The 23,722-nt window shown below is 42.6% G+C and overlaps 1 protein-coding gene across 1 annotated transcript in view; it reads left to right on the top strand.

Moving 5' to 3' along the window:
- Nucleotides 1-23,722, top strand: part of ZNF830 (zinc finger protein 830) — a 132,947-nt gene that overhangs the window by 75,196 nt on the left and 34,029 nt on the right. The window contains exons 5-6 of the mRNA XM_073678465.1: nucleotides 1,700-1,917; nucleotides 16,251-16,332. Of these exons, the coding sequence (XP_073534566.1) occupies nucleotides 1,700-1,917; nucleotides 16,251-16,332 (300 nt within the window). The remainder of the gene's footprint in view (nucleotides 1-1,699; nucleotides 1,918-16,250; nucleotides 16,333-23,722) is intronic.

The following is a 23,722-nucleotide window of genomic DNA, read 5'->3' on the forward strand; positions in this document are numbered from 1 at the left end:
AAATGTTCGATCACCTAGGAAGCCTTGTAGGAGTACCAATATGATGGCCTGCCATGACCTCCTCATCGACATCCCTCCTGGGGTTAGGCAGAATGATGCAAAATGACCCCCCCCATCTTACCAATTATGGGTTTAAATAGCATCAAAGAGGTTAAGCCAGTAGTCCCAGTCGCTAGTGTTTTAGATTGGTGCCAGCTGTAGTGTATGGAGTGGGCTCGGTTACATAAACCCAATATGTCAGGAAAGTGTTAATATTTGTTGGAGGATTCAGAAATACGATTGTTATGTAGACTAGGTCTGGAATACTTTTTTATCAGAAGTATATAATTTATCTATAGCATTTAAGTTTCTATTCACAGCCATCGTGAGTTCCCTTTATAACAAATCCATGAGTACCAAAATAAGTACCCAGTACTGGCAGATCCTGAAGGATCACTGCTTTTTAGGTCTGTGATCATCAAAAATGTTTCTGCAGATTGTGTTGTACGTGCTGTCTGACATGCCGGTATTGATGTACCCATACATGTTACTTGTTTAATCTACGATTAAGTGTGATGACTTAAAGGGTTTTCCCGGGACTTTAACATTGATGGCCTATTTTTTAGGGTACTTTTATGTGGGGGTGCGACATCAGGCACCCCTACTGATCATCTGTTGCCGGTGTTGGCGGCGGCCAGAATGGCTGTTATGGAGCTGCACAACCCCGTTGACGGAATAGTGGCCGGGCACTGCGTGTCTGCCCCCTTATTGATTTGGATAGGGGATGGATATGCAGTACCCCACCGCGGCCACAGTACACCTGGTACAGCTGATCAGCCAGGGTGTCGCCCTCCTCACTGATCAGACATTGATGACCTATCCTAAGGCAAAATTCAAATCATTTATGTCCAGAACCTTAGTAGGGCTGTCCACTGCATCATGTTTTTTTTTCCATCCTCTTGAAAGTTTTTTTTTTTTTTTTTTTTTGTGCTCATATTAGTCACCAAGACAAGATCTAGCGGTAGGTAGCTAACCTTTAAGTTAATATCTGACCCTTTCATGAACCTCACAACATGGTCCGGGGTAATTGTCAAACCAGAAACGCCTCTGCAGACAGCCTGTTTTGGGTTGTTTGCAACCCATCATTGTAAGGTCGGGGTCACACGAGCGTAGAACACGACGGAGTGCGATCCGATGTTCAGCAGATAGCACTCGGCCCAGTGTTATACTATTGGGCGGCTCTGTTCTGTGATTATTTGCTCATGCTGATTCTGTATGAGAAAACTATCGCAGCATGCTGTGATCGGCAGCGAGAGTGCTCACTCGCACCCATCACATCGGATGCTATATGCTAGTGATTTCAGCCTAAAGCTAAGCCTGGCTTATAGTGTGTGACACCCTCAAGGCGGAATAGTTTCTTTGGTTTTATGAAGGGGCTAACTTGCATACTTATCTTCCAATGAACATTGCATGTAAGACTTCATACTCAGCTGTCCCCTTTAGGGAAAACCATCGCTAATAGTTATCGCCAAACTTTGAGCCTACAATTCAAAAATAAAGCACATTTATTTACCTTTTATTAAAGGTACTTTTCTAGAAGTCAAGGCTTGCTTTTATTATATGTAAACCAAAGTCTAGATGAAATGATTTAACTACTCAGCTTTCATTGCACTGTTAGTAGATTTTGGCTTTTTTTAATGTTTCATTTATTTTTGTTTAGACTTCTACCTGGCTTCTTTGAAACCAGTGATCAGTCATGTGATAAAAAAACTCCAGTGAATGCTCCAACTGTACGTCTCCTGGCAGGGAATTATGATGACGATGATGATGAGGAGGAGGAAGTTGGTGAAAATGACCCAGCAGTCCCATCGGCTACACAGCAAACCATGGAAATTCCACTCCCCCCACCAACAGCACAGGACAGCAATCTTCCACCAGGTATTGCATAACACTGGCAGACACATGTTTGAACATTAGAACGAAAATTATAATGGAAGTATTATTTATTTACAGACAGTAATATTACAGCTATCGTATCCCCTTCCACAGGTTATGCCTTAAAACAGTAAACCAATAGGATGTTTTAAGGTGCAAGTGCCACATGAGATGGCGGTCTTGAATCCCTTGCCACTCCAGCACTGTCGCTCTAGTAATTCCCTCCAGTCCTAGAAATTATGACATCCTGTCCATTTCTTGTGACTAGTACAGCCAATCACTGGCTTCAGTGGTGACGTCTTCAACTTTTTAAAAAAAAAAAAAAAAAAAAAAAAAAACATAAAGTTAACTTTATAGATACTTTTTTGGGGATTTTTTCTGCAAAATTCAAGATAAATTCTGAATTTGAGCTCTATTATACATTTTAATAAGATGTTCTTTTAGAGTGTGCATGTATTTTGCTGCATTACAGGCTGCTGAGTCCTGTCCAATGTGAAGTCAGTAACACACGCTCTCTTGATGGCTTAGTCCGTAATCCCTCTCTTTGATATCCTGTATGCTTCTAAAACTGACATCCCTTTTCATTTGCATATGTTGTATTTGGTTGTATATATATCAGCAGGTTTGTCTTCAGCATAACAGGAAAAGTTACAGACCTGGAAGTTTTGTATGAGATTCCGAAGTCTGCAGTTTGAGAATACATGCAGGCTTTTTTTAAATAAAGCCCAGTTACACAATTGATTATTTTAAGAATTTATATCTGCATCTCATTATCCCAGTGATTGTATGTTGGCAATTAGTAGTACAATAATGACAGGTCGTAAGACTGTAAGATAAGGGAATGTTGCTTGCAGCCCTGTAACTATCTTAGAAAATTAATGACAGTAGCAACCAAAAGTTTTGCATTTTTTTTAAAGGTGTGATTACTTCGATCTGGTTGTTGTGGTGCCATTTCCCTGGTGATGAATTGCAAGTGCAAGAAGTTGTCATCATGCAAGACCTTAATTTTAACCAAAATGCTTTTGAATATAGTTATTGTCATTTAATTAAAAAAAACTGATTGCCAAACGTTTTGCATATACTATTTATTGACCATAACATAGAGAGTAATTCATTGCTTACAATGCCATAACTTAGTATTTTGTAGCATAACCTCTTGCTTTAATTACTGCACCACACCGACGGGGCATTGAAGCCACTAGGGAATTCAAGACATCTTGAGGGATCTTGCTCCTTTCCATTTGCAAATCTGCAAACAATTCACCTTTATTGCTATGGATACAGGCCCAACTCGTCACCCTAACTCATCCCAAAGGTGCTCTGTAGAGTATAAATCAGGTGATTGGCTTGGCCATTGCAACAGGCGAACATTTTTTTTTGCTAACCAATTTTTGACTAAATTGGATGTATGCTTAGGATCATTGTCTTGCTGGAATTTCCATCCCCTGCCTACTTTGGTTTTACCATATGGCAGCATTACATTCTCTAGTATATCCTTGTACATGTTAGCATTCATATTTCCATCAATTCTATGCAGAGGGCTAATGGCAGATGCAGAAAGCAGCCCCAAACCATGACATGGCCACCACCATGTTTCACTGTAGGTATTTTGTACCTTAAATCATTGTTTTCAAATTGGGCGGTGTATATATAGTGCTACCATCACTGCCATCGCACCTCAGTTTGGCGACTCACTTTGACCCCAAATTCTTCGTTTGTGTGAAACCTGTACAGCACTTTTATGGGCATCAGATACTGACTTTTTCTTAATAATGTGATCAACTCTGGAGGAAGTTTTCCGCGGTCGTCCACTTCTAGGTTTGTCAGCTGTTCCATAACATTCTCTTTCTTTCTTTAATATAGATGACACTTGACTCTGAGAAGAGTTGAGTTCCATAGCTACCTCTTTTTGGCTTTTGCCTCTCAGAATAATAAGCTTCCTGACAAATTTGCCTCTGTCTTTGCCATGTTTTAACCTAAAAACATACAGTACATTGAAAAATAAAAAAATTTAAGGCAAAATTTGACTACCCATGACAAAATATGCAAAACATTTGGCCCAGCAAATGTTGAAAACTAACACCTAAAGGGATAAAACAATGTCAACACACAATTTCTTCCTTATAGCTGACAACCAGTTTCTTGCGGTTTACTAAAATCACCAGGAAAATGGCATCACAACAACCAGACAGAAGTAATCACACTTTAAAAAAGATGCTAAACTTTTGGTCGCTACTGTACTTATTGACTATTGAAGTCACAAGTTTATACACACCATAGAACAAAGAAAGTGGGCACCACCATATCTATTAGGGATCAACCTAATGCATACTAAAAACCATCAATCAAAAAGTAAGAAAAGAGTATGCTAACAAATAGGGATCACCTATTAAATATTTATTTATTATATAAAGAAATGTTATAAGCACAAACCACATGATGAAAAACAATAAAAATTGAGCAACAAAAAGCTCCAAGACACTGACCAAATGATCCAAAATAGGACTGTGGTCCTCCCTATTCAGTCAATATTATGCATCAAATATGTAGCATCCAATTTAAATTACATATATTTGACATATTAACTCTGGACAATACACCCAATATAAAAGGCTGCCAGTACAATAATGTAAACTACACGTACAATGTCTAATAAATAATTGCAAAATAATACTTGGTATACATCAAATTCATTCTACAAATAAACATTAAATCACCATGTATAGTGCCCACATGATGATAAATCAGAACCCAACAAGTATAGGGTAATACTTTGCAACCTCAGAGAGGATCATGGAAACTTGCATGCATGAAAGTCAATAGATATAGCGAGCTAGACCCACGCGTATTGACACTAATGTGTCTTCCTCAGGGGGTGAAGTGAGTGGTATACAATTGCGCAGTTTCCAGCAGCGGCATTACAGAGAGTGCAGAGCCATAGATCACAATGTGTGCATGAGCGAAATAACGAGGTTAAAGTCGGGTCACTCCTTGGTCATTTATGACCCTACTGTGCATGCGTGAACAAGCGATCAAAGCAACATTCAGTCAGCCTACAAAACGTAATATATTTCTATGCAAACATGCAAAGTGGACAATAGAGGTTTTATAAACACAGGTAAGTATATGGTTCATGGTAAAAACAATACATGTCATATTCAATAAACCATCAGGATGCTAATGTGTCCAAAAGCAATATGGACAGCAAATGATCTATAACCATAGATAAATATCCAATATGTAATACAGAGGATCCATCAAGTGTACAGAATATATACTCATCATCTATCTTGATGACCTCCAAGTGCAGTCCGATGTTTCACAAGCACCCGTAGACTTGAAAGGTTGAGCGTGATCTGATTATTATTGGATGTATTTTCAGCATGCTGCGATTATTTTCTCATGCTGAATCGACATGAGAAAATAGTCGCAGATCTGCACCATAGTAGGAGATTGGGCTGAGTGCTCTCCTATAAAACATAGGAGAGCATTCGGCCGTGTTATACGCCAGTGTGAACGAACCCTAAATTTTCAAGAAAATAGACTTATTAAGTGTGATATTTGAGTGAATTTAGGGCAGTGCGGTGGCTCAGTGGTTAGCAATTCATACATGAAGAAAGCGAGGTGGCACACCGATGTAATAAAATCTTCTTTTATTCCATTTCCATTAAAAATGCAGGGAAGCTGCGCCTTTTGCAGACGACGGCCGTTTCTGGTGTCTATCACGCTTCTACGGGTCCAGGCATTGGACCCGTAGAAGCGTGATAAGACACCAGAAACGGCCGTCGTCCGCAAAAGGCGCTGCTTCCCTGCATTTTTAATGGAAATGGAATAAAAGAAGATTTTATTACATCGGTGTGCCACCTCGCTTTCTTCATTTATGAATTGTGACTTACTTTGTTTCTGGAGGGAGTTGCACCCGATGGTAAGATTGATTGCTTCAGCTGATGCGGTCGAGCTTCTGGAGTCTCTGCACAAGGACTGAGTCGCTGCAGTGCTGGTTGCCTGTGCATTTGTCAGTGGTTAGCAATGTTGCTTTGCAGCACTTGATCCTGGGTTCATACCGACCAAGGACAACATCTATAAGGAGTTTATATGTTCTCCCCGTGTTTGCGTGGGTTTTCTCCTGGCACTCTGTTTTCCTCCCACACTCCAAAGACCTACTAATAGGGAATTTTAGATTGTGAGCCCCATTGGGGACAGCGATGATAATGTATGTAAATGTATGCTGCAGAACATGATAGCGCTATATAAGCAGTGCACAATAATAATGATATCTAGCATCTAACTTTGTTAAAAGGAAGTATTGAGTGTGTCCAGGGAGGCCTGCCGGATACAGAAGATATTTTCTATGTAGCGATGCCAGCAGGATGGTGTGTTGTGTGTAAAATGTATTTTGTGTAAACTTGATGGTCTTCAGAATGGCACATATAGCAATTTGCATATGGATGGATGTGTGGAAGGATCTCCATAAAAGAAAAGTTCTCATTAATCGTAACGATTAAAACCGGGACACAGTCAAAACATGTCTGCGCCTACAAGCCTCTCTGCATCATGCACTTTTTAATAAAGACGAAATAAAGATTTCTTTCTTCATTTTACAATATAATCGCATGAGCTAGTGATTTCTGATGAAGCATTCTGCGAAACGTGCGTTAAAGGGTTTATAGGTTGTAAATATGGAAATGTCTTTTTCCAGTACGTCCCTCCTGACGGCACTATGCAGGATGTCCTTCTTATCCTTACAGGAACAATAAACGTGAGAGGTTAAAAGCCCCCTCCCTCCCACATCCAGGAGAGAAGATCGGGGGGTTCCAGCCTCTCCTTCCCCCTGTCAAGAGGTCCGTGGGCCGACACCCCCCCAAGTGGGGTTACTCAGGCATGTAGCAGTCGAGCGGAGGAGCTCCTGTGGTCTCGAGCCACTTCTCCCAGTGCGCCGGCCGAGGAGACGCCGTTCATCCATGGAGAGCAGGCGACGGAAGTGCTGCACTCTTCCGGTGACGTCATCAGGAGTTGCACACATCACTCACTTCCGGTCCCAGCGTGCGTTCCAGGCTGGAACACAAGGCGATAAGGAGACATGAGGACAAGATAGGATAAAAGCGACCTGTTGTCTGTGTGTGGGGTATCCCCCTGTCAGCTGCCCCATGGAGGACACGGCTAGACCTGAGGTCCCAAAGGATCAATTCTCGGTACCTGTGTGTAACACAGTGTAGGGAGTGGTGTGCTGGAGCGTTTAGGGTCCTAATACATGTATATGCTATATTGACATTAGGACAAAACGGCGCCTACCTCGGGCAGCAGAGAGAGCATCTGGGAAGACCAAAAGATGCGCTATATGCAGCAAAAAACTAAGCGACTCCAGCAGTAAACACCTATGTGTCGGCTGCACCTCAAATATCATTAAAGAGGAAACGTCTGCCTTTTTATCTGAAATGAGATCTATAAGAGAAGAGGTGCAGGCTTCCATATGTAATCTCGTCCCCTCACCGACGACCCTTGCCAAGAGACCAAGATGGGAAATGGAAGCAAGCTCCAAAGAAAGATGCAGTCTCTTTCCTCGGATCAGGAGGAAGAAGAAGAGATGGTGTCCGACACACCGGAGATGGGCAAAAGATACCTCTTTTTGTCTGAGAACACAGACAGGCTCCTAAGAGCAGTAAGGAGCATCATGCAGGTAGAAGAGACTTAAAAATGCCAAATGATCCAGGAAGAGATGTTCAGAAGCCTGCGGACCCAGAGGCACAGAGTCTTCCCTGTAAACCATCATATTCGGGCTATGATTTTAGAAGACTGGAATGAGGTGGAGAAGAGGCTGGTATTGCCCTGTGACTTTAGACTCCGGCTTCCCTTTGAACCCGAAGACATAAAGATATGGGATGAAATTCTAAAATCTACGTTCCAGTGACTAAGGTAGCCAAGGAGACATCTATCCCCTTCGAGAACTCCTCAAGCTTAAAAGACCCCATGGACCGGAAAGCCGACGGCTTATTGAAGAGAACATGGGAAGCATCGGTAGCAACTATGAAGACAAACATAGCCGCCACTTCAGTGGCAAGGTCCATGCATTTATGGATCAACCAGTTAGAAGAACACATAAAAAATAAGACCCCTAGAGAGGACATCGTAGAATCTCTGCTTTTATTAAAATTGGCCACGGGTTTCATGGCTGATGCCTCCGCCGAATTGGCTAGGTTCGCAGCCCGAAACAACTTTGCCTAATGCAGCCCGACCGGCAATTTGGATGAAGACGTGGTCGGGGAATATTCAGTCCAAAAATAAATTGTGTGCTAGTCCTTTCTCAGGTTAAGAGTGTTCGTGCCGATCCTAAATGACATTCCAGAGAAGGCCTCTGATAAGAAAAAGGGGGTTTCCGAGCTAAAGCCTAAGAAGTTCCAGCCCTTTCAGAGATCCCTTCCTTTGTAAAGGCAGGAGTATCAGGGGAAGGGAAAGTTGCGTAGATGGAGCTACCCTAAAGGTGGTAGAGGTAGAGCCCCCATTTTTGGTGCCAGTGCAGATTCAAAAAGGCAGTGACGCCATGGGCTTGGGGAGGCATCTCAGACACTTCGTCAAAAGTTGGGAGACGGTAACTCGGGACCCATTTAAACATATCTCTGGGATATATTCTGGAGTTTGTCCATCTACCAACCGAAAGGTTCAGGCTAACAGATCCCCACTCCCAGGCAATAAATTGTCCCATGCAGACAAAGATACAAGACCTACTGAGATTGGGGGTGGTAGTGCAGGTCCCACAGCAAGAGGTGGGCCGGGGTCACTATTCGACACTGTTTACAATTTAAAAAAAAAAAACTTCGGGTGCGTCACGCCCATAATCTAAACCCCCTGAATTATTGGATAAAATACAAACTATTCAGGATGGAATCTATAAAGACTACTATTCCCTTGATAGACAAAGATGCATTCATGTGCCCAATAGATCTAAAAAATGCATACTATCACATCCCTATTCACCCCTGCTGGCAAAATATGTCCGATTTGCAATAAAAAATTCAGGGAGAGATTTCCAACTTTTAGTATCCGTGTCTTCCCTTTGGTCTAGCATCAGCATCGAGGGTCTAGACCAAATTAATTTCAGAGGTGGTCGCTTACTTGAGGAAGAAAGACATAATCATAGTGCCTTATCTGGGTGACTTCCTGCTGATAGCCAACTCGGTGGAAGAATTACAGAACCATCTAAGAATATCAGTTGCAACCCTGAAAGATCTGGGGTGGATTATCAACCTAGGGAAATCACATCTGGTTCCTGGGACCAGGAAAATATTTCTAGGAGTTCTTCTGGACTCCAGGGCAAGTATATCCATTTTGTCAGAGGGAAAACTGAAGATGGTAAGGAACAGGTTCTGGGTTTTTCTAAAAAACTGAAACTCCATCAGAATGGGCATGAAGATTCTAGGCACCTTGACATCTTGTATTCCCTGTGTCCGATGGCGTCAGTTCCACTCAAGAGATCTTCAGAGAGCGGTTCTATCCACATGGGACAGAAGACAGAACTCTAGACAAGGAGATATGCTTATCCTCAAGGGTGAGAAGATCATTGATGTGGTGGTTGAACCCAGAAAATCTAAAACAGGGAAACCCTTGGATCCCAAAGATACTATCGGACAACGTGACAAGTCTCCTTCTTACGTCACCAAGAAGGACGAAGACACCCAGTGCTTCAGAATCTGGCCTCAAAAATATTCTCCTGGGCGGAAAAGACGGTCTTGTCTATATTGGCAGTCCATCTGGAAGGAACCCAAAACAGGGTTGCTGATTACCTAAGCATATGGAAGATCTTCCCTACGGAATGGGAACTGAACAACGAGGTGTTCCAACAACTATGTCACCGTTGAGGATTTCCTCAGGTAGACCTTTTCGTAACAAGGCAGAATGCAAAGGTCAGAAGATTCTTTTCTCTAAATCCCTCGGACAAACCAGAGGGGATCGATTCCCTGAATCAGAACTGGGTGGCGACTCCATCTTACGCCTTTCCTCCAATAGCCTTAATTTCACGAATCCTCTGGAAGATTCAGGAGGAACAAGCAAAAGCTCTGTTGGGGAAGGTGGCACTGGAGGAACCCATTCTGCTACCCGGTTTTCCACCACAACCTGGAAAGACTCCAGTTGTCAGCCAAGATCTTGAAAGGGAGATCCTGAATGCTCGGGGACTTAACGATCAGGTAATATCCACAATGCAGGCAAGTAGAAAACTGGTCACCTCCGCCATTTATAATAAATAAATCTGGAAAAGGTTCTGTTCTGAGAGTGGCAGTTCGGGGGTAGATGCATCTCGCCCTAATATTCCTAAGAAATTGGATTTCCTTCAGGCAGGATTCAATAAAGGGTTGAGGCCTAGCACACAGAAGGTTCAGATCTCAGCTTTGAGCGTCTTTTTTTTTACTGGCCTCTCATCAATGTGTAGTGAGGTTTTCAAAAGCCACTCAGAGACTAGGCCCAGAATTAGAAAATTTTTGGCTCCCTGGGACCTAAACCTCGTCCTTAATGCCTTGTGTAAACACCCATACGAACCTGAAGGGGATCTTAATATTGCAAATTTGTCCCTAAAGACTGCATTCCTGGTAGCGATAACATCGGCTAAGAGAGTAGGGGAAATACAGGCCCTATCTATACAGGACCCTTACCTTCGAGTTCTTGATGATATCATAATATTTCAATTTAATCTGGAATTTATGCCAAAAGTTATCCCACTCAGAACTTAAATCAGGAAGTGGTTTTACCCTCCTCCTGCCAACAGCCTAAAAACCAGAAAGAGCAGTTCCTACATTCTTTAGATGTAAGACAATATGTCATAAATTATCTCCAGGCCACTAGTGATTGGAGACAGGATTCAAACCTATTTGTCCAGTATGGAGGTAAAAATAGAGGGAAGAAAGCTTCGAAACAGACTATTGCTAGGTGGATTACATCCGCAATAAGGGCAGCCTATACTTTGGAAAATATGACTCCTCCTATGGGTTTAAAAGCCCATTCTACCAGAGCAGTCTCCACCTCCTGGTCAGAGAGACCAGGGGCTTCAGTTGAACAAATCTGTGGGTCCAGCCACATGTTCTAGTATAAATACCTTTTGTAAGCATTATAAGTTAAAGATTTTCTCGGGGCATCAGCTAGTTTTTGGTAGGTTCTATAGGCAGTGGTCCCGCCCTAGGATATGCCATACTTTGGTAATCTCCATAGTGCCATCAGGAGGGACGTCCCGGAAAGCCGGAATTAGACTTACCAGTAATTATGTTTCCAGGAGTCCATCCTGACTGTACAGATAGTTCACTCCCGTATTGATTTCTAATGCTTTGTGATGTAACAAGTGTATGGAGATTCAATAAATGGTAAAACTTGCATCCATCCTGGTGTGGTACTTGAAAACACACTGAGGGATGTGGGTGGGAGGGGGCTTTTAACCTCTTGCGTTTCATGTCCCTGTAAGGATAAGAAGGACTTCCTCCATAGTGCCGTCAGGATGGACTCCTGGAAACATAATTACCGGTAAGTCTAATTCCGGCTTTTTGGCCTCTGAAATCTCTCCCATGGGTGTGATGAATATTCATGGCCTTTAATAGCGGGCACGCTGAGCGCAGCAGGAGCCGCGCTGCGGCTACAGCGTGCTTGCTATTAGGGAGAATGAATGGTCACTGCTCCCCACATATGCAGTCCCGGCGTGGGGAGCAGTGACTATTCCGGCACAGAGCAAGACACAGCGCTGGAGGAGAGAGGAGGTGAATATGAGTATTTATTTTTTTTCTGTGCAGCGTGACAGGGATCACGGGGTGCCAAGCATACCAGGATGAAGGGAGTCATACATACAGGGATGAAGGGAGTCATACATACAGGGATGAGACATGAGGGGGGCCATACATACAGGGATGAGGCATGAGGGGGGCTATACATAAAGGGATGAGGCATGAGGGGGGCCATGCATATAGGAATGAGGCATGAAAGGGGCCATACATACAGGGATGAAGGGGGCCATACATACAGGGATGAAAGGATGAGGGGGGCCATACATACAGGGATGAAGGGGGCCATACATACAGGGATGAAGGGGGCCATACATAGTGATGAAGGATGAGGGGGGCTATAAATACAGGTATGAAGGGGGCCTTACATACCAGGAAGAGGGAGGAAGGTGATGTACATACCAGGATGGGTGTGAGGGGGGCCATACATAACAGGGTGAAGGGTTCCATACATACCAGGAAGAGGGATGACGGGGGCCATGCATACCAGGATGAAGGGTGCCATACATAACAGGATGAAGGGTGCCATACATACCAGGATGGTGGATTGGAGTGCCATGCATATCAGGATGAGGATGAGGGCCACGTATAACAGGAAGGAGGGGGCCATATATACCAGAATAGGAGATATTAACAGAATTGGGGGACATTAACCCTATAACAGTGTCAGCAGCAGACCTCCTCCCCCATAACAGGGCATCTTGACCACATTCTTTGCTTAAATTTTTTTTTATATTTTCCTTCTCTAAAACATAGGTGCGTCTTATGGTCCGGTGCGTCTTATAGTCTGAAAAATACGGTAAGTTAAGGGTATCCATCATTTTTGTCCAAGTCATTTTACATTAGTTTTTTTTTCCTGTTGAACCACAATTCAAAAGCAATGTCTGATTTTCAATACTATTCAATAAATTTAAATTGAAAACTACACTTGTGTGTTTCAAGTTATTTCAGTGACCATTGTAGGTTTTTATTCTTTTATCAGAAGGGTACCAACAATTTTGTCCACGTGTGTATGTAGCTATTGAGGTATGAAAGGTTTTTGCTCAAGTGAGGACACATTCTGATGTGATGGGAAGAAACTAAAGTGCTGTTGACTAAGGATCTGTTTGATATCCCCTGTCATTATGGTCTGCAACGGCGTCATTGGCATGTTATCTACATGGGGGATTGAAATTACAAACCCAGTTGTAGCATTGGTATTTGGGGAATAGATGTGCCCTGAGTAGGGAGCAGTTTTGTTCAAGGCAGTCTCTTCAAGGAGGCAAAGTGTGTCTTTAGACTGATAGATCTGTAAAACCTAGCAAGGTCTTGCAACAGCTGGATGGTATTGAAGCTGAAGCTGGGACAAAATACTTGTTCCTTTTGTAGCACTGTTCCTTCCATTGGGGTAAGTTGTAAGTGGAGATATTGAATGTTGAATGTCCTACCATGGATAATTTATAATTTTCCAATATATACTGGGTGTAGCAAGTGGCGTCCTCTGACAGGGGGGGTCCTGCCCCATTCTATGTGCTTGCAGCTGACTAATTTTCAGCCAGTGTTCATACACAGCGCCACGGTTAGGGTTCAGTCACCACTCGCTTTGGCCAAACGAGCTCTGTCAATCAGAATTGGGAACCTGCTAGTATGCAAATTGAAAAAGGCAAAAAGGTGCACCGAACAATTTACCACGCTAAAGGTGCACCAAAACCCCTCATTTTTAACAATGAAAAATATATCCTTTATATGTATTTTTAGGGGCTAACATCCCCATATTACTGTTTAATTTGCATTTCGGGAGTGACAGACTCTTTATGACGTCACTTTTTTGTTCTTAAGCCTTTTTTTACACAACTTTGGAATTATGCTTGGGGTCATTGTCTACTTGGAAGAACCATTTATGCTTAAACTTTAATCCTTGTTGATGTCTTGATATTTTGCTGCATTAATTCCTCTTCTGTTTTCAAAAGTGCACCATGCACCCCCACAGCTATGCAACCATACACCCCCACAACATGATGCTGCCACCTGCAGAAATGCACACCTACAATATGATGCTGCCACCACCGTGCTTCGCGGTTCCTATGGTGTTCTTTGGCTTACAAGTCTTCCTCTTTTTCCTCTATAACAATGGCCATTATGGCTGATCAGTTCCATTTTTGCTCCATCAGATCAGAAGACATTTCATCATAAAGCAATATCTTAGTTTCCTTGCTCAAACTGCAGCCTTTTAGGCAATGTCGATATAGGACATGTTTTACTGTTGATAGTTATACTTTTGTGTCCATTTCCTCCAACAACATGAAAAGTTTTTTTTGCTGCCCTTCTTGAAATGACTTGTATTGTTCGCACCAAAGTGCACTGATCTTGAGGCAACAGAAAGCATATACTTCCTGAACAGTGTGAAGGCTGTGTGGTCCCATGGTTTTTAAACTTGCATATATTGTTTCAAGAAGGTACCTTCAGGTGCTTGAAATTGCTCTCAAGGATGTACCAGACTTGTGGAGGTCCACAATGATGTCTTAATTTTATTTTCCTATGATTGCAAGCAAGGAGGCATGTGGACCTTGAAGATAGACCTTAAAACACTTCCACATGTACACCTCAATGAACTCAAGACATGTCATTTCACCTACAGTGGTGTAAAAAAAATGTTTGCCCCTTTCCTGATTTCTTATTTTTTTGCATGTTTGTCACATTTAAATGTTCCAGATCACAAAACAAATGTAAATATTAGGCAAAGATAACACATGTAACCACAAAATGCAGTTTTTAAATGAAGGACTTTATTAAGGAAAAAAGAAATCCAAACCTACAGGGCCCTGAAAAAGTGATTTCTCTCCCCTCTCCTCTTAAAACATAAATTAACTTTGGTTTTTCACATCTTTGGGAAACTGAGTTCAATTTCCCTAGCCACACACAGGCCTGATTACTGCCACGCCTGTTCTCAATCAAGAAATCACTTAAATAAGAACTGCTTGACAAAGTGAAGTAAATCAAAAGATCCTCAAAAGCTAGGCATCATGCTGCGATCCAAAGAAATTCATAAATAAATGAGAAGCAAAGTAATTGAGATCTATCAGTCTGGAAAAGGTTATAAAGCCATTTCTAAAGCTTTGGGATTCCAGCGAACCACAGTGAGAGCTATTATTCACAAATGGCGAAAATATGGAACAGTGGTGTACCTTCCCAGGAATGGCTGGCTGACCAAAATTACCCCAGGTGCGCAGCGAAGACTCATCCAAGAGGTCACAAAAGACAACACAAGAACATCCAAAGAACTTCAGGCCTCACTTGCCTCAGTTAAGGTCAGTGTTCATGACTCCACCATAAGAAAGAGACTGGGCAGAAATGGTATGCATGGCAGAGTTCCAAGACGAAAACCACTGCTGAGCAAAAAGAACATAAAGGCTCATCTCAGTTTTGTCAGAAAACCTCTTGATGATCGCTTAGACTTTTGGGAGAATACTGTGTGGACTGTCGAGACAAAAGTTGAACTTTTTGGAAGGTGTATGTCCCATTATATCTGGTGTAAAAATAACACCGCATTTCAGAAAAGGAACATCATACCAACAGTAAAATATGTCATGGTCTGGGGCTGTTTTGCTGCTTCAGGACCTGGAAGATTTGCTGTGGTAAATGGAACCATGAATTTTGCGGTCTACCAAAAAATCCTGAAGGAGAATGTCCGGCCATCTGTATGTGACCTCAAGCTGAAGCACGCTTTGGTTATGCAGCAGGACAATGATACAAAACACACCAAGTCCACCTCTGAATGGCTTAAGAAAAACACAATTAAGACTTTGATGTGGCCTAGTCAAAGTTCTGACCTTAATCTGAATGAGATGCTGTGGTAGGACCTTAAAAAGGCGGTTCATGCTCGGAAAACCTCCAATGTGGCTGAATTACAACAATTTTGCAAAGATGAGTGGGCCAAAATTCCTCCAGAGCATTGTAAAAGACTCATTGCCAGTTATCGCAAACGCTTGATTGCAGTTGTTGCTGCTAAGGGTGGACCAACCAGTTTTTAGGTTTAGGGGCAATCACTTTTTCACACAAGGCCCTGTAGGTTTGGATTTCTTTTTCTCTTAATAATAAAGACCTTCATTTAAACACTGCATTTTGTGTTTACTTGTGTTATCTTTGTATAATATTTAAATTTCTTTTGTGATCTGAAACATTTAAGTGTGACAAACATGCAAAAGAATAAGAAATCAGGAAGGGGGCAAACACTTTTTCACACAATTGTGTATCTGCTTCAAAAAGTTTGAAATTGTTGCCTGCAATTTTCCAAGCTGTTTCAAGCACAGATGTTGTGGTGTATGTAAACCTCTGACCCGCTGGAATTTTGATACAGTGAGTTATAAATGAAATGATCTGTTTGTAAACATTTGTTGGAAAAATGTCTTGTTTCATGTACAAAGTGGACCTTCTAAATGACTTTCAAAAAATAGAGTTGGTTGACCTGCAGTACGTGAAGGGGATACATATTTATATAATGTTTTAATGACTTGAACTTTAATGTATGTAAACTTCTCACTTCCACTGTAGCTATGTTGTTGTCCTGTGTAGAGCGTAGCATGATGTGTTGTTTTTCTTTTCCAGACTTCTTTGACAGCAAAACACCCATGGTTTCTCATTCTGGGTCTATTTTGAAGGCGGACATACCGGAAAAGGCTGTTGAAAGGTAAGTTTTTATGTGGTATGTGATTTGTATAATATATACATATGAGATGCTGCAAAAGCTATAACAATTATATTTCTCCGAGGTATAATTTACCAGATGTGCTCCTAAATTCAGGTTTGCAGCTATCTTTGCTCTCATGTGCCGTTTAAAAAAACTTAAACCTGCCAGCCCAGCCCTGAGTCTCCTATTTTTGACCTTGGTCTTCTGTTCACTCCGTAGTCATAGAGAAAACACAAAATTTGAGCTTGGTATACATGCAGCACATAAATGCATGTTTCACAATGGCCATGAATCAGAAAAACCTACAAAAAGCAAAATGAACATAAACCCTGCTGTAAATAAAAAACAAGTGCATTTAAATAAAATAGGGTTCTTGGTAACACTGTTTTTGATCAAAAATAATATATAAGCCATCCCACCATCGATGAGGTGAACCCGCTCGGAACGGTCCTACACTGTCTAATATTAAAAACCTTACCATGTGTCAAAGTTGACCTCAATGTGTGAATAAGGGCAAACAGAGGTCTGGATCCCAAACTGTGGACACCAGCCTAGGGAAGCTTTAAATGTATTAACCAGCTCAAGGAAGGGAGGCCACACCCAGATTTGCACAGAATGCAAAAAATACAAAGAAAAAAGCACAAAATTTGAGCTTGGTTTAAGTTGGTATACATGCAGCACATAAATGCACAACGGCCATGAATCAGAAAAACCTACAAGAAGCCAAATGAACATAAACCCTGCTGTAAATAAATAAAAAGCTCCATAGTCATGTATTTTTTTGTCATGGTAAGCTGCTAAGTCATTATTTGCAAGATTCTGGAAAGAAGAAACCTATCTGAATTTGTGACCTACTACCGTATTTTTTGGACTATAAGACGCACCTATGTTTTAGGGGGTCATGATGCACTGTTATGGGGGAGGAGGTCTGCTGCTGACACTGTTGTAGGGGTAATGTCCTCAATTCTGTACTAATATCCCTCCAACCTGGTATATATGGTCCCCCTTCCTGTTATACATGGCCCTCATCCTGATATGTATGGCACCCCTCATCCCCCATCCTGGTATGTATGGCACCCCTCATCCCCCATCCTGGTATGCATGGCACCCCTCATCCCCCATCCTGGTATGCATGGCACCCCTCATCCCCCATCCTGGTATGCATGGCACCCCTCATCCCCCATCCTGGTATGCATGGCACCCCTCATCCCCCATCCTGGTATGCATGGCAGCCCTCATCCACATCCTGGTATGCATGGCACCCCTCATCCACATCCTGGTATGCATGGCACCCCTCATCCTGGTATGCATGGCACCCTTAATTCCTTATCCTGGTATGCATGGCTCCCTTAATTCCTCATCCTGGTATACATGGCCCCCCTCATCCTGGTATGCTTGGCACCCTTAATTCCTCATCCTGATATGCATGGCACCCTTAATTCTTCATCCTGGTATGCATGGCACCCCTCATCCTGGTATGCATGGCACCCTTAATTCCTCATCCTGGTATGCATGGCACCCCTCATCCCCCCATCAATTGTTTTGCATGAGGACAGAATACCCTCCCAGAGCTGTTGCTTAGATGTGAACTGCCTCCCGCCATCATAGACACTCCTTTTGATGATGCTCCAGAGGTTCTCAATGGGGTTGAGGTCAGGGGAGCATGGGTGCCACACCATAAGTTTGTCCCCTTTTATGCCCATAGCAGCCAGAGATACAGATGTGTTATGTACAGCATGAGACGGGGCATTATCATGCATGAAAATGATCTTGCTGCGGAATGCACGGTGGTTCTTCTTGAACCATGGAAGGAAGTGCTGTTTGAGAAACTCAACATACATTATGGAGTTCATCTTTACCCCTTCAGGGATTCTAAAAGGGCCGACAATCTCTCTCCCCATGATTCCAGCCCAAAACATTACTCCACCTCCTCCTTGTTAGCGCCGTAGCCGTGTTTGCATGGGGTGTCCATCAACCAGCCATCCTCCACTCCATCCATCTGGACCATCGAGATCATTTCATGCATGATAATGCCCCGCTCATGCTGCACATAACACATCTGCATCTCTGGCTGCTATGGGCATAAAAGGGAACAAACTTATGGTGTGGCACCCATGCTCCCCTGACCTCAACCCCATTGAGAACCTCTGGAGCATCATCAAAAGGAGTGTCTATGATGGCGGGAGGCAGTTCACATCTAAGCAACAGCTCTGGGAGGGTATTCTGTCCTCATGCAAAACAATTGAAGCAGAAACCATCCAAAACCTGAAAAATTCAATGGACGAGAGAGTTCAGAAGCTCCTTTCGAACAAGCGGTCCTATGTGCAAATGTAACATCACCTAGAATAAAGTTTTGAGTTGAAAACTGTTTGATTTCAGTTTGTAATAACCTGCTAATGCTTATAATTTCAAAAATGACCATTTTTTTCTTCTTTATTAAAATGAAAAGGTTGAAAACTCTGCTGTGCATAATAATTTGGAACATGCATTTTGAGTGCAGTTTGAGTGTTTTATTTTTTTTAAAAAATATACTGTTATCATAGGCAGTTTGTGCAAAAACCTTTCAATTGTACTCTAATAGTTATTTGACTGGAAAATTACAATAACTGCAATTCATATAGGTAATTTGGGAAAATCTGAGAGAATATTATTTGCATAATAATTTGGAACACAGTGTATAAGACGCACCCCCCACTTTCCTTAAATTTTGGAGGAAAAAAGTGCTCCTTATAATCCGAAAAATACAGTACTTTAATTGAAATACACTTAAAAGGGTTGTCCACTACTATTAATAATAATATTAATAAGTGGCCAACTTATTTTTATGAAAATAAGTTTCTTTTTAAATACCTTGCGCTGCTGTTAGCGCCGCTCAGAGGCAGTATCACTGGCCGCTCACAGGCATCACGTGACCCCCGGCTGCAGCCGGCTCTGATATCACGTCAAGTTCTGTCTGCAGCCGGGGTGACTTACTTCTGCGTTCCATGGTGGATGCTGGGCTTTGGGCGGGGTTACCCCGCGTGTCACACCTTCTCCCCATTCATTGGGAAAGCGCGTGGTGGATGCTGGGTGTGACACGCGGGGTAAACCCGCCCACAGCCCAGCAGCCACTGTGGGGACTGTGTCACTTATGTCACGCCTCACTTGATGTGATGCCAGTGAGTGGCCAGTGATAGCGCCGCTGACAGGCAGTAACTGCTACCCAAGGTATTTACAAAGATTGGCCAATTATTAAAAGTAGTGGACAACCCATTTAATCATTGGAAGAACTAAGAGCCATCTGGCACACTGGCCATGTTAAATTTCTTGCAGATTAGTATCCCCTGAAGTCAATTAATGCCTCATTTCCCACCTCTTTCAATCTTTTTGTCACCATTGAGTATTGCAGATTTGATTTGTGTGCACGCTTTTGCATCTATGGCTTGTTTTGCAAAGCTTAATTTTCTTGCATTCTTGAACTGAGAGTAATTACTTTGTTGTTTTTAAATTGTAATTGACCTGACAATTTTTTTATTACTTTTAACACTCTAGCAGAATGGCTCCGATTTATTAAGAATATTATTGTACACGACAGTCTTAATGAAGGGGTGTGGTGACGGGGGATGCACTAAATTCAGAGACTAGAGTAACATTTCTGGCGTCAGTTATGGCGTAACTTTTGATGAATTCTACAGCCGGTCGCCACCATGCCCCATCCCCACTCTTGCGCTGTGCACTTTGGCAGAGTTTGCTGGGATTATAGTCATAGTCATAGTTAGTAAAGCCGAATAAAGACTTGCGTCCATCAAGTTCGACCTGTTAGTTCTGTAATTGCTAAAGTTGATCCAGAGGAGGGCAACAACCCCAAATGATTTAGCCAATCTTCACCTGAGGAAAAATTCCCTCCCGACTCTGAAACCAGCAGTCAGAATAAATCCCTGTATCAACCTACTATTTTATTTTATTTTTAAGTATATGCTGAAATCTGCCTGGTATCTAGAAATGCATCCAGTCCCCGCTTGAACTGGTGTAATGAATCTGACATTACCGTCTCCTCACTCAGTGAATTCCATATTCTCACTGCTCTTACCGTAAAGAACCCCTTCCTATGCTGGTGCTGGAACCTTTTCTCTTCCAGTCTTAGTGAATGCCCTCTTGTTACCGTAATATCCCTCCTTTTGAACAAATCCCGGGCAAGATCTCTATACTGTCCCCTAACATATTTGTACACATTTATTATGTCCCCCCTCAACCTTCTCTTTTCCAGGCTGAATAGTCCTAGTTTTGCCAACCTCTCTGGATATTGCAGTCCCTCCATTCCCTTTATTAATTTTGTTGCCCTCCTTTGTACCTTTTCAAGCTCATTTATATCCTTTCTATATATTGGGGCCCATAACTGGGCACAGTATTCCAAGTGTGGTCTGACCAGTGCTTTGTACAGTGGAAGAACAATGTTCTCATCCTTTGCAGCTATCCCTCTTCTGATACATCCCATTACCCTGTTTGCCCTTACAGCAGCGGCCTGACTTTGGGCACTCCAATTTAGTTTGCTATCAATCAAGATGCCCAAGTCCTTCTCCATCTCTGAATTCCCCAATGATTTCCCATTCAGTGAGTACTGGTGACTTCCATTTTTCCTTCCCATATGTATGACCTTACATTTCTCCTCGTTAAACCTCATTTGCCATTTAATGCTCCACCTACCCAGCTTATCCAAATCCCTCTGTAGGTCTGCACTGTCCTCTTTTGTATTAATTGTTTTACATAACTTTGTGTCATCTGCAAATATTGATATGTTACTATTTATCCCGTTGACTATGTCGTTAATAAAGATATTAAATAACATTGGGCCTAGTACAGACCCCTGTGGTACCCCACTAGTGACGCTTACCCAATCTGAGAATATTCCATTTATAACCACCCTCTGCCTTCTATCCTTTAGCCAGTTAGCTACCCACTTGCAGACATTTTCCCCCAGCCCCATCATTCTCATTTTGTATACCAACCTATTATGTGGCACGCTATCGAACGCTTTTGAGAAGTCGAGATACACGACATCCACTGGTTCCCCCTGATCTAATCGAGAGCTAACCTCCTCGTAGAAGTCAATCAGGTTTGTTTGGCAGGAGCGATTCCTCATGAATCCATGTTGGTTCAGGATTAAAAGATTATTAGCATCAAGATGCTCCGTAATTGCCTCTTTAATGAAGCTTTCAAAAATTTTGCCCACAACGGACGTCAGACTCACCGGCCGATAGTTTCCGGCGTCACTTTTCGCTCCCTTTTTGAATATTGGCACTACATTCGCCTGTCGCCAATCAAGTGGTACAGACCCAGTCTCAACAGAGTCCTTAAATATAAGATATAACGGTCTGGCTATCACATTACTTAGTTCCCTTAGTACCCGTGGGTGTATGCCATCAGGTCCTGGTGATTTGTTTATTTTAATGTTACTGAGGCGTTTCTGTACCTCAACTTGGGTTAGATTTGTCATACTTAGTGGAGGATTAAGCTTGTCACTTCTCATTTCTGCTGTTAGTTCTATTTCCTTTGTGAAAGTTGTCGAAAAAAAATTATTTAATAGATTAGCTTTATCCTCATCTTTCTCTATGATTTTGCCTTCCTCACTTTTTATCGGTCCAATATTATCCGATTTAATCCTTTTACTATTTATATACGTAAAGAACAGTTTGGGATTTGATCTACTTTCCCTAGCAATACGTCTCTCTGTTTCCTCCCTCGCTATTTTTATTTGTTTTTTTACAGGTTCTCGTTTTTTCCTTGTAACACATTAGTGCCTCCTTACTGTTTTCCTGTTTTAATCTCTTGAATGCCTCTTTTTTGCTATTTAACGCCCCTTTTACGTTCTTGTTCAACCATATTGGTTTCCTCTTATTTCTGGCCCTTTTATTCCCATACGGTATATACCTCTCGCACTGAGTATTCAGAATTCTTTTGAAGGTTTCCCATTTACTATTCGTATTCCTTTGATTAAGTACTTTGTCCCAGTCAATAAGTTGAAGGTTTTCTATCAGCTGATCAAACTTCGCCCTTCTAAAGTTTAATGTTTTTGTTGTTCCCTTATTGATAACCCTAATGAAGGGCATTTTTAAGTCGATAATATTATGGTCGCTATTACCTAGGTGCCCCCCTATCTGTACCTCAGTTATTCTATCAGGCCTATTAGTCAATATTAAGTCCAACATGGCCTTCCCTCTCGTTGGTTCCTGCACTAGTTGGGAGAGATAATTATCCTTAATATTTGTCAAGAACCTTTTTCCTTTCTGAGATCTACAGGTTTCTGTTTCCCAGTCAATATCCGGGTAGTTGAAATCCCCCATTACAATCACTTCATTATGTTTTGCTACTTTGTTATATTTGGTGGCTTATAGCAGACCCCCAGTAATATTTTATTATTTTTTGCCCCCTCTATCTCTACCCACATGGACTCAACCCCCTCTTCTCCCTCTCCTATATCTTCCCTTAGTCTGGGTTTTAGACATGACTTTACATATAAGCAGACTCTTCCGCCTTTCCCCTGTTTCCGGTCCCTTCTAAATAAACTATAATCTAATAAATTTACCGCCCAGTCGTAGCTATCGTCTAGCCAAGTCTCTGTTATACCTACGATGTCATACCTCTCCTCCGATATAAGCGCCCGCAGCTCATCCGCCTTATTGGTCAGGCTTCTTGCGTTGGTCAGCATGCAAGATAAAACTTTGGGGTTATTTAGCATCCTATTCTTCTCTAAAGCCCCCGTCTCACATAGCGATATCGCTAGCGATATCGCTGCTGAGTCACGGTTTTGGTGACTCACCAGCGACCTCACCAGCGATGTCGCTGTGTGTGACACTTTGCAACGATCAGGCCCCTGCTGTGAGGTCGCTGATCGTTGCAAAGTGTCCTGGACCATTTTTTGGTCGTTGGCCTCCCGCTGGCCAGCACACATCGCTGTGTGTGACCAGCGGGACCAACGATCTGGCTGGTAACTATGGTAAACATCGGGTTACTAGGGGCACGCGCGCACTTAGTAACCCGCTGTTTACCATGGATACCACTCTGCTACGGTGCACGGAGGCTCCCGCGCACCGTAGCAGAGTGGTATCCATGGTAAACAGCGGGTTACTAGGGGCACACGCGCACTTAGTAACCCGATGTTTACCATAGTTACCAGCCTGCTCCTGCTTGCAGCAGGCTGGTAACGGGAGCAGGACATCGTGGAACGATTCTTTCCACGATATCGCTGCTCCCCTGATCGCTGGTGAGCCTGCCTGTTTGACAGCTCACCAGCGATGTATTAGCGATGCAGCAACGATCCCTGACAGGTCGTATCGTTGTCGGGATCGCTGCTGCATCGCTTAGTGTGACGGGGCCCTAACGATCTAACTGTACTATCCCCACCCCCCTCTCC

This window comes from Phyllobates terribilis, unplaced genomic scaffold (assembly GCF_046119375.1).
Source record: "Phyllobates terribilis strain yellow unplaced genomic scaffold, ASM4611937v1 Scaffold_4__5_contigs__length_816908805, whole genome shotgun sequence".
Lineage (NCBI taxonomy): Eukaryota > Metazoa > Chordata > Amphibia > Anura > Dendrobatidae > Phyllobates > Phyllobates terribilis.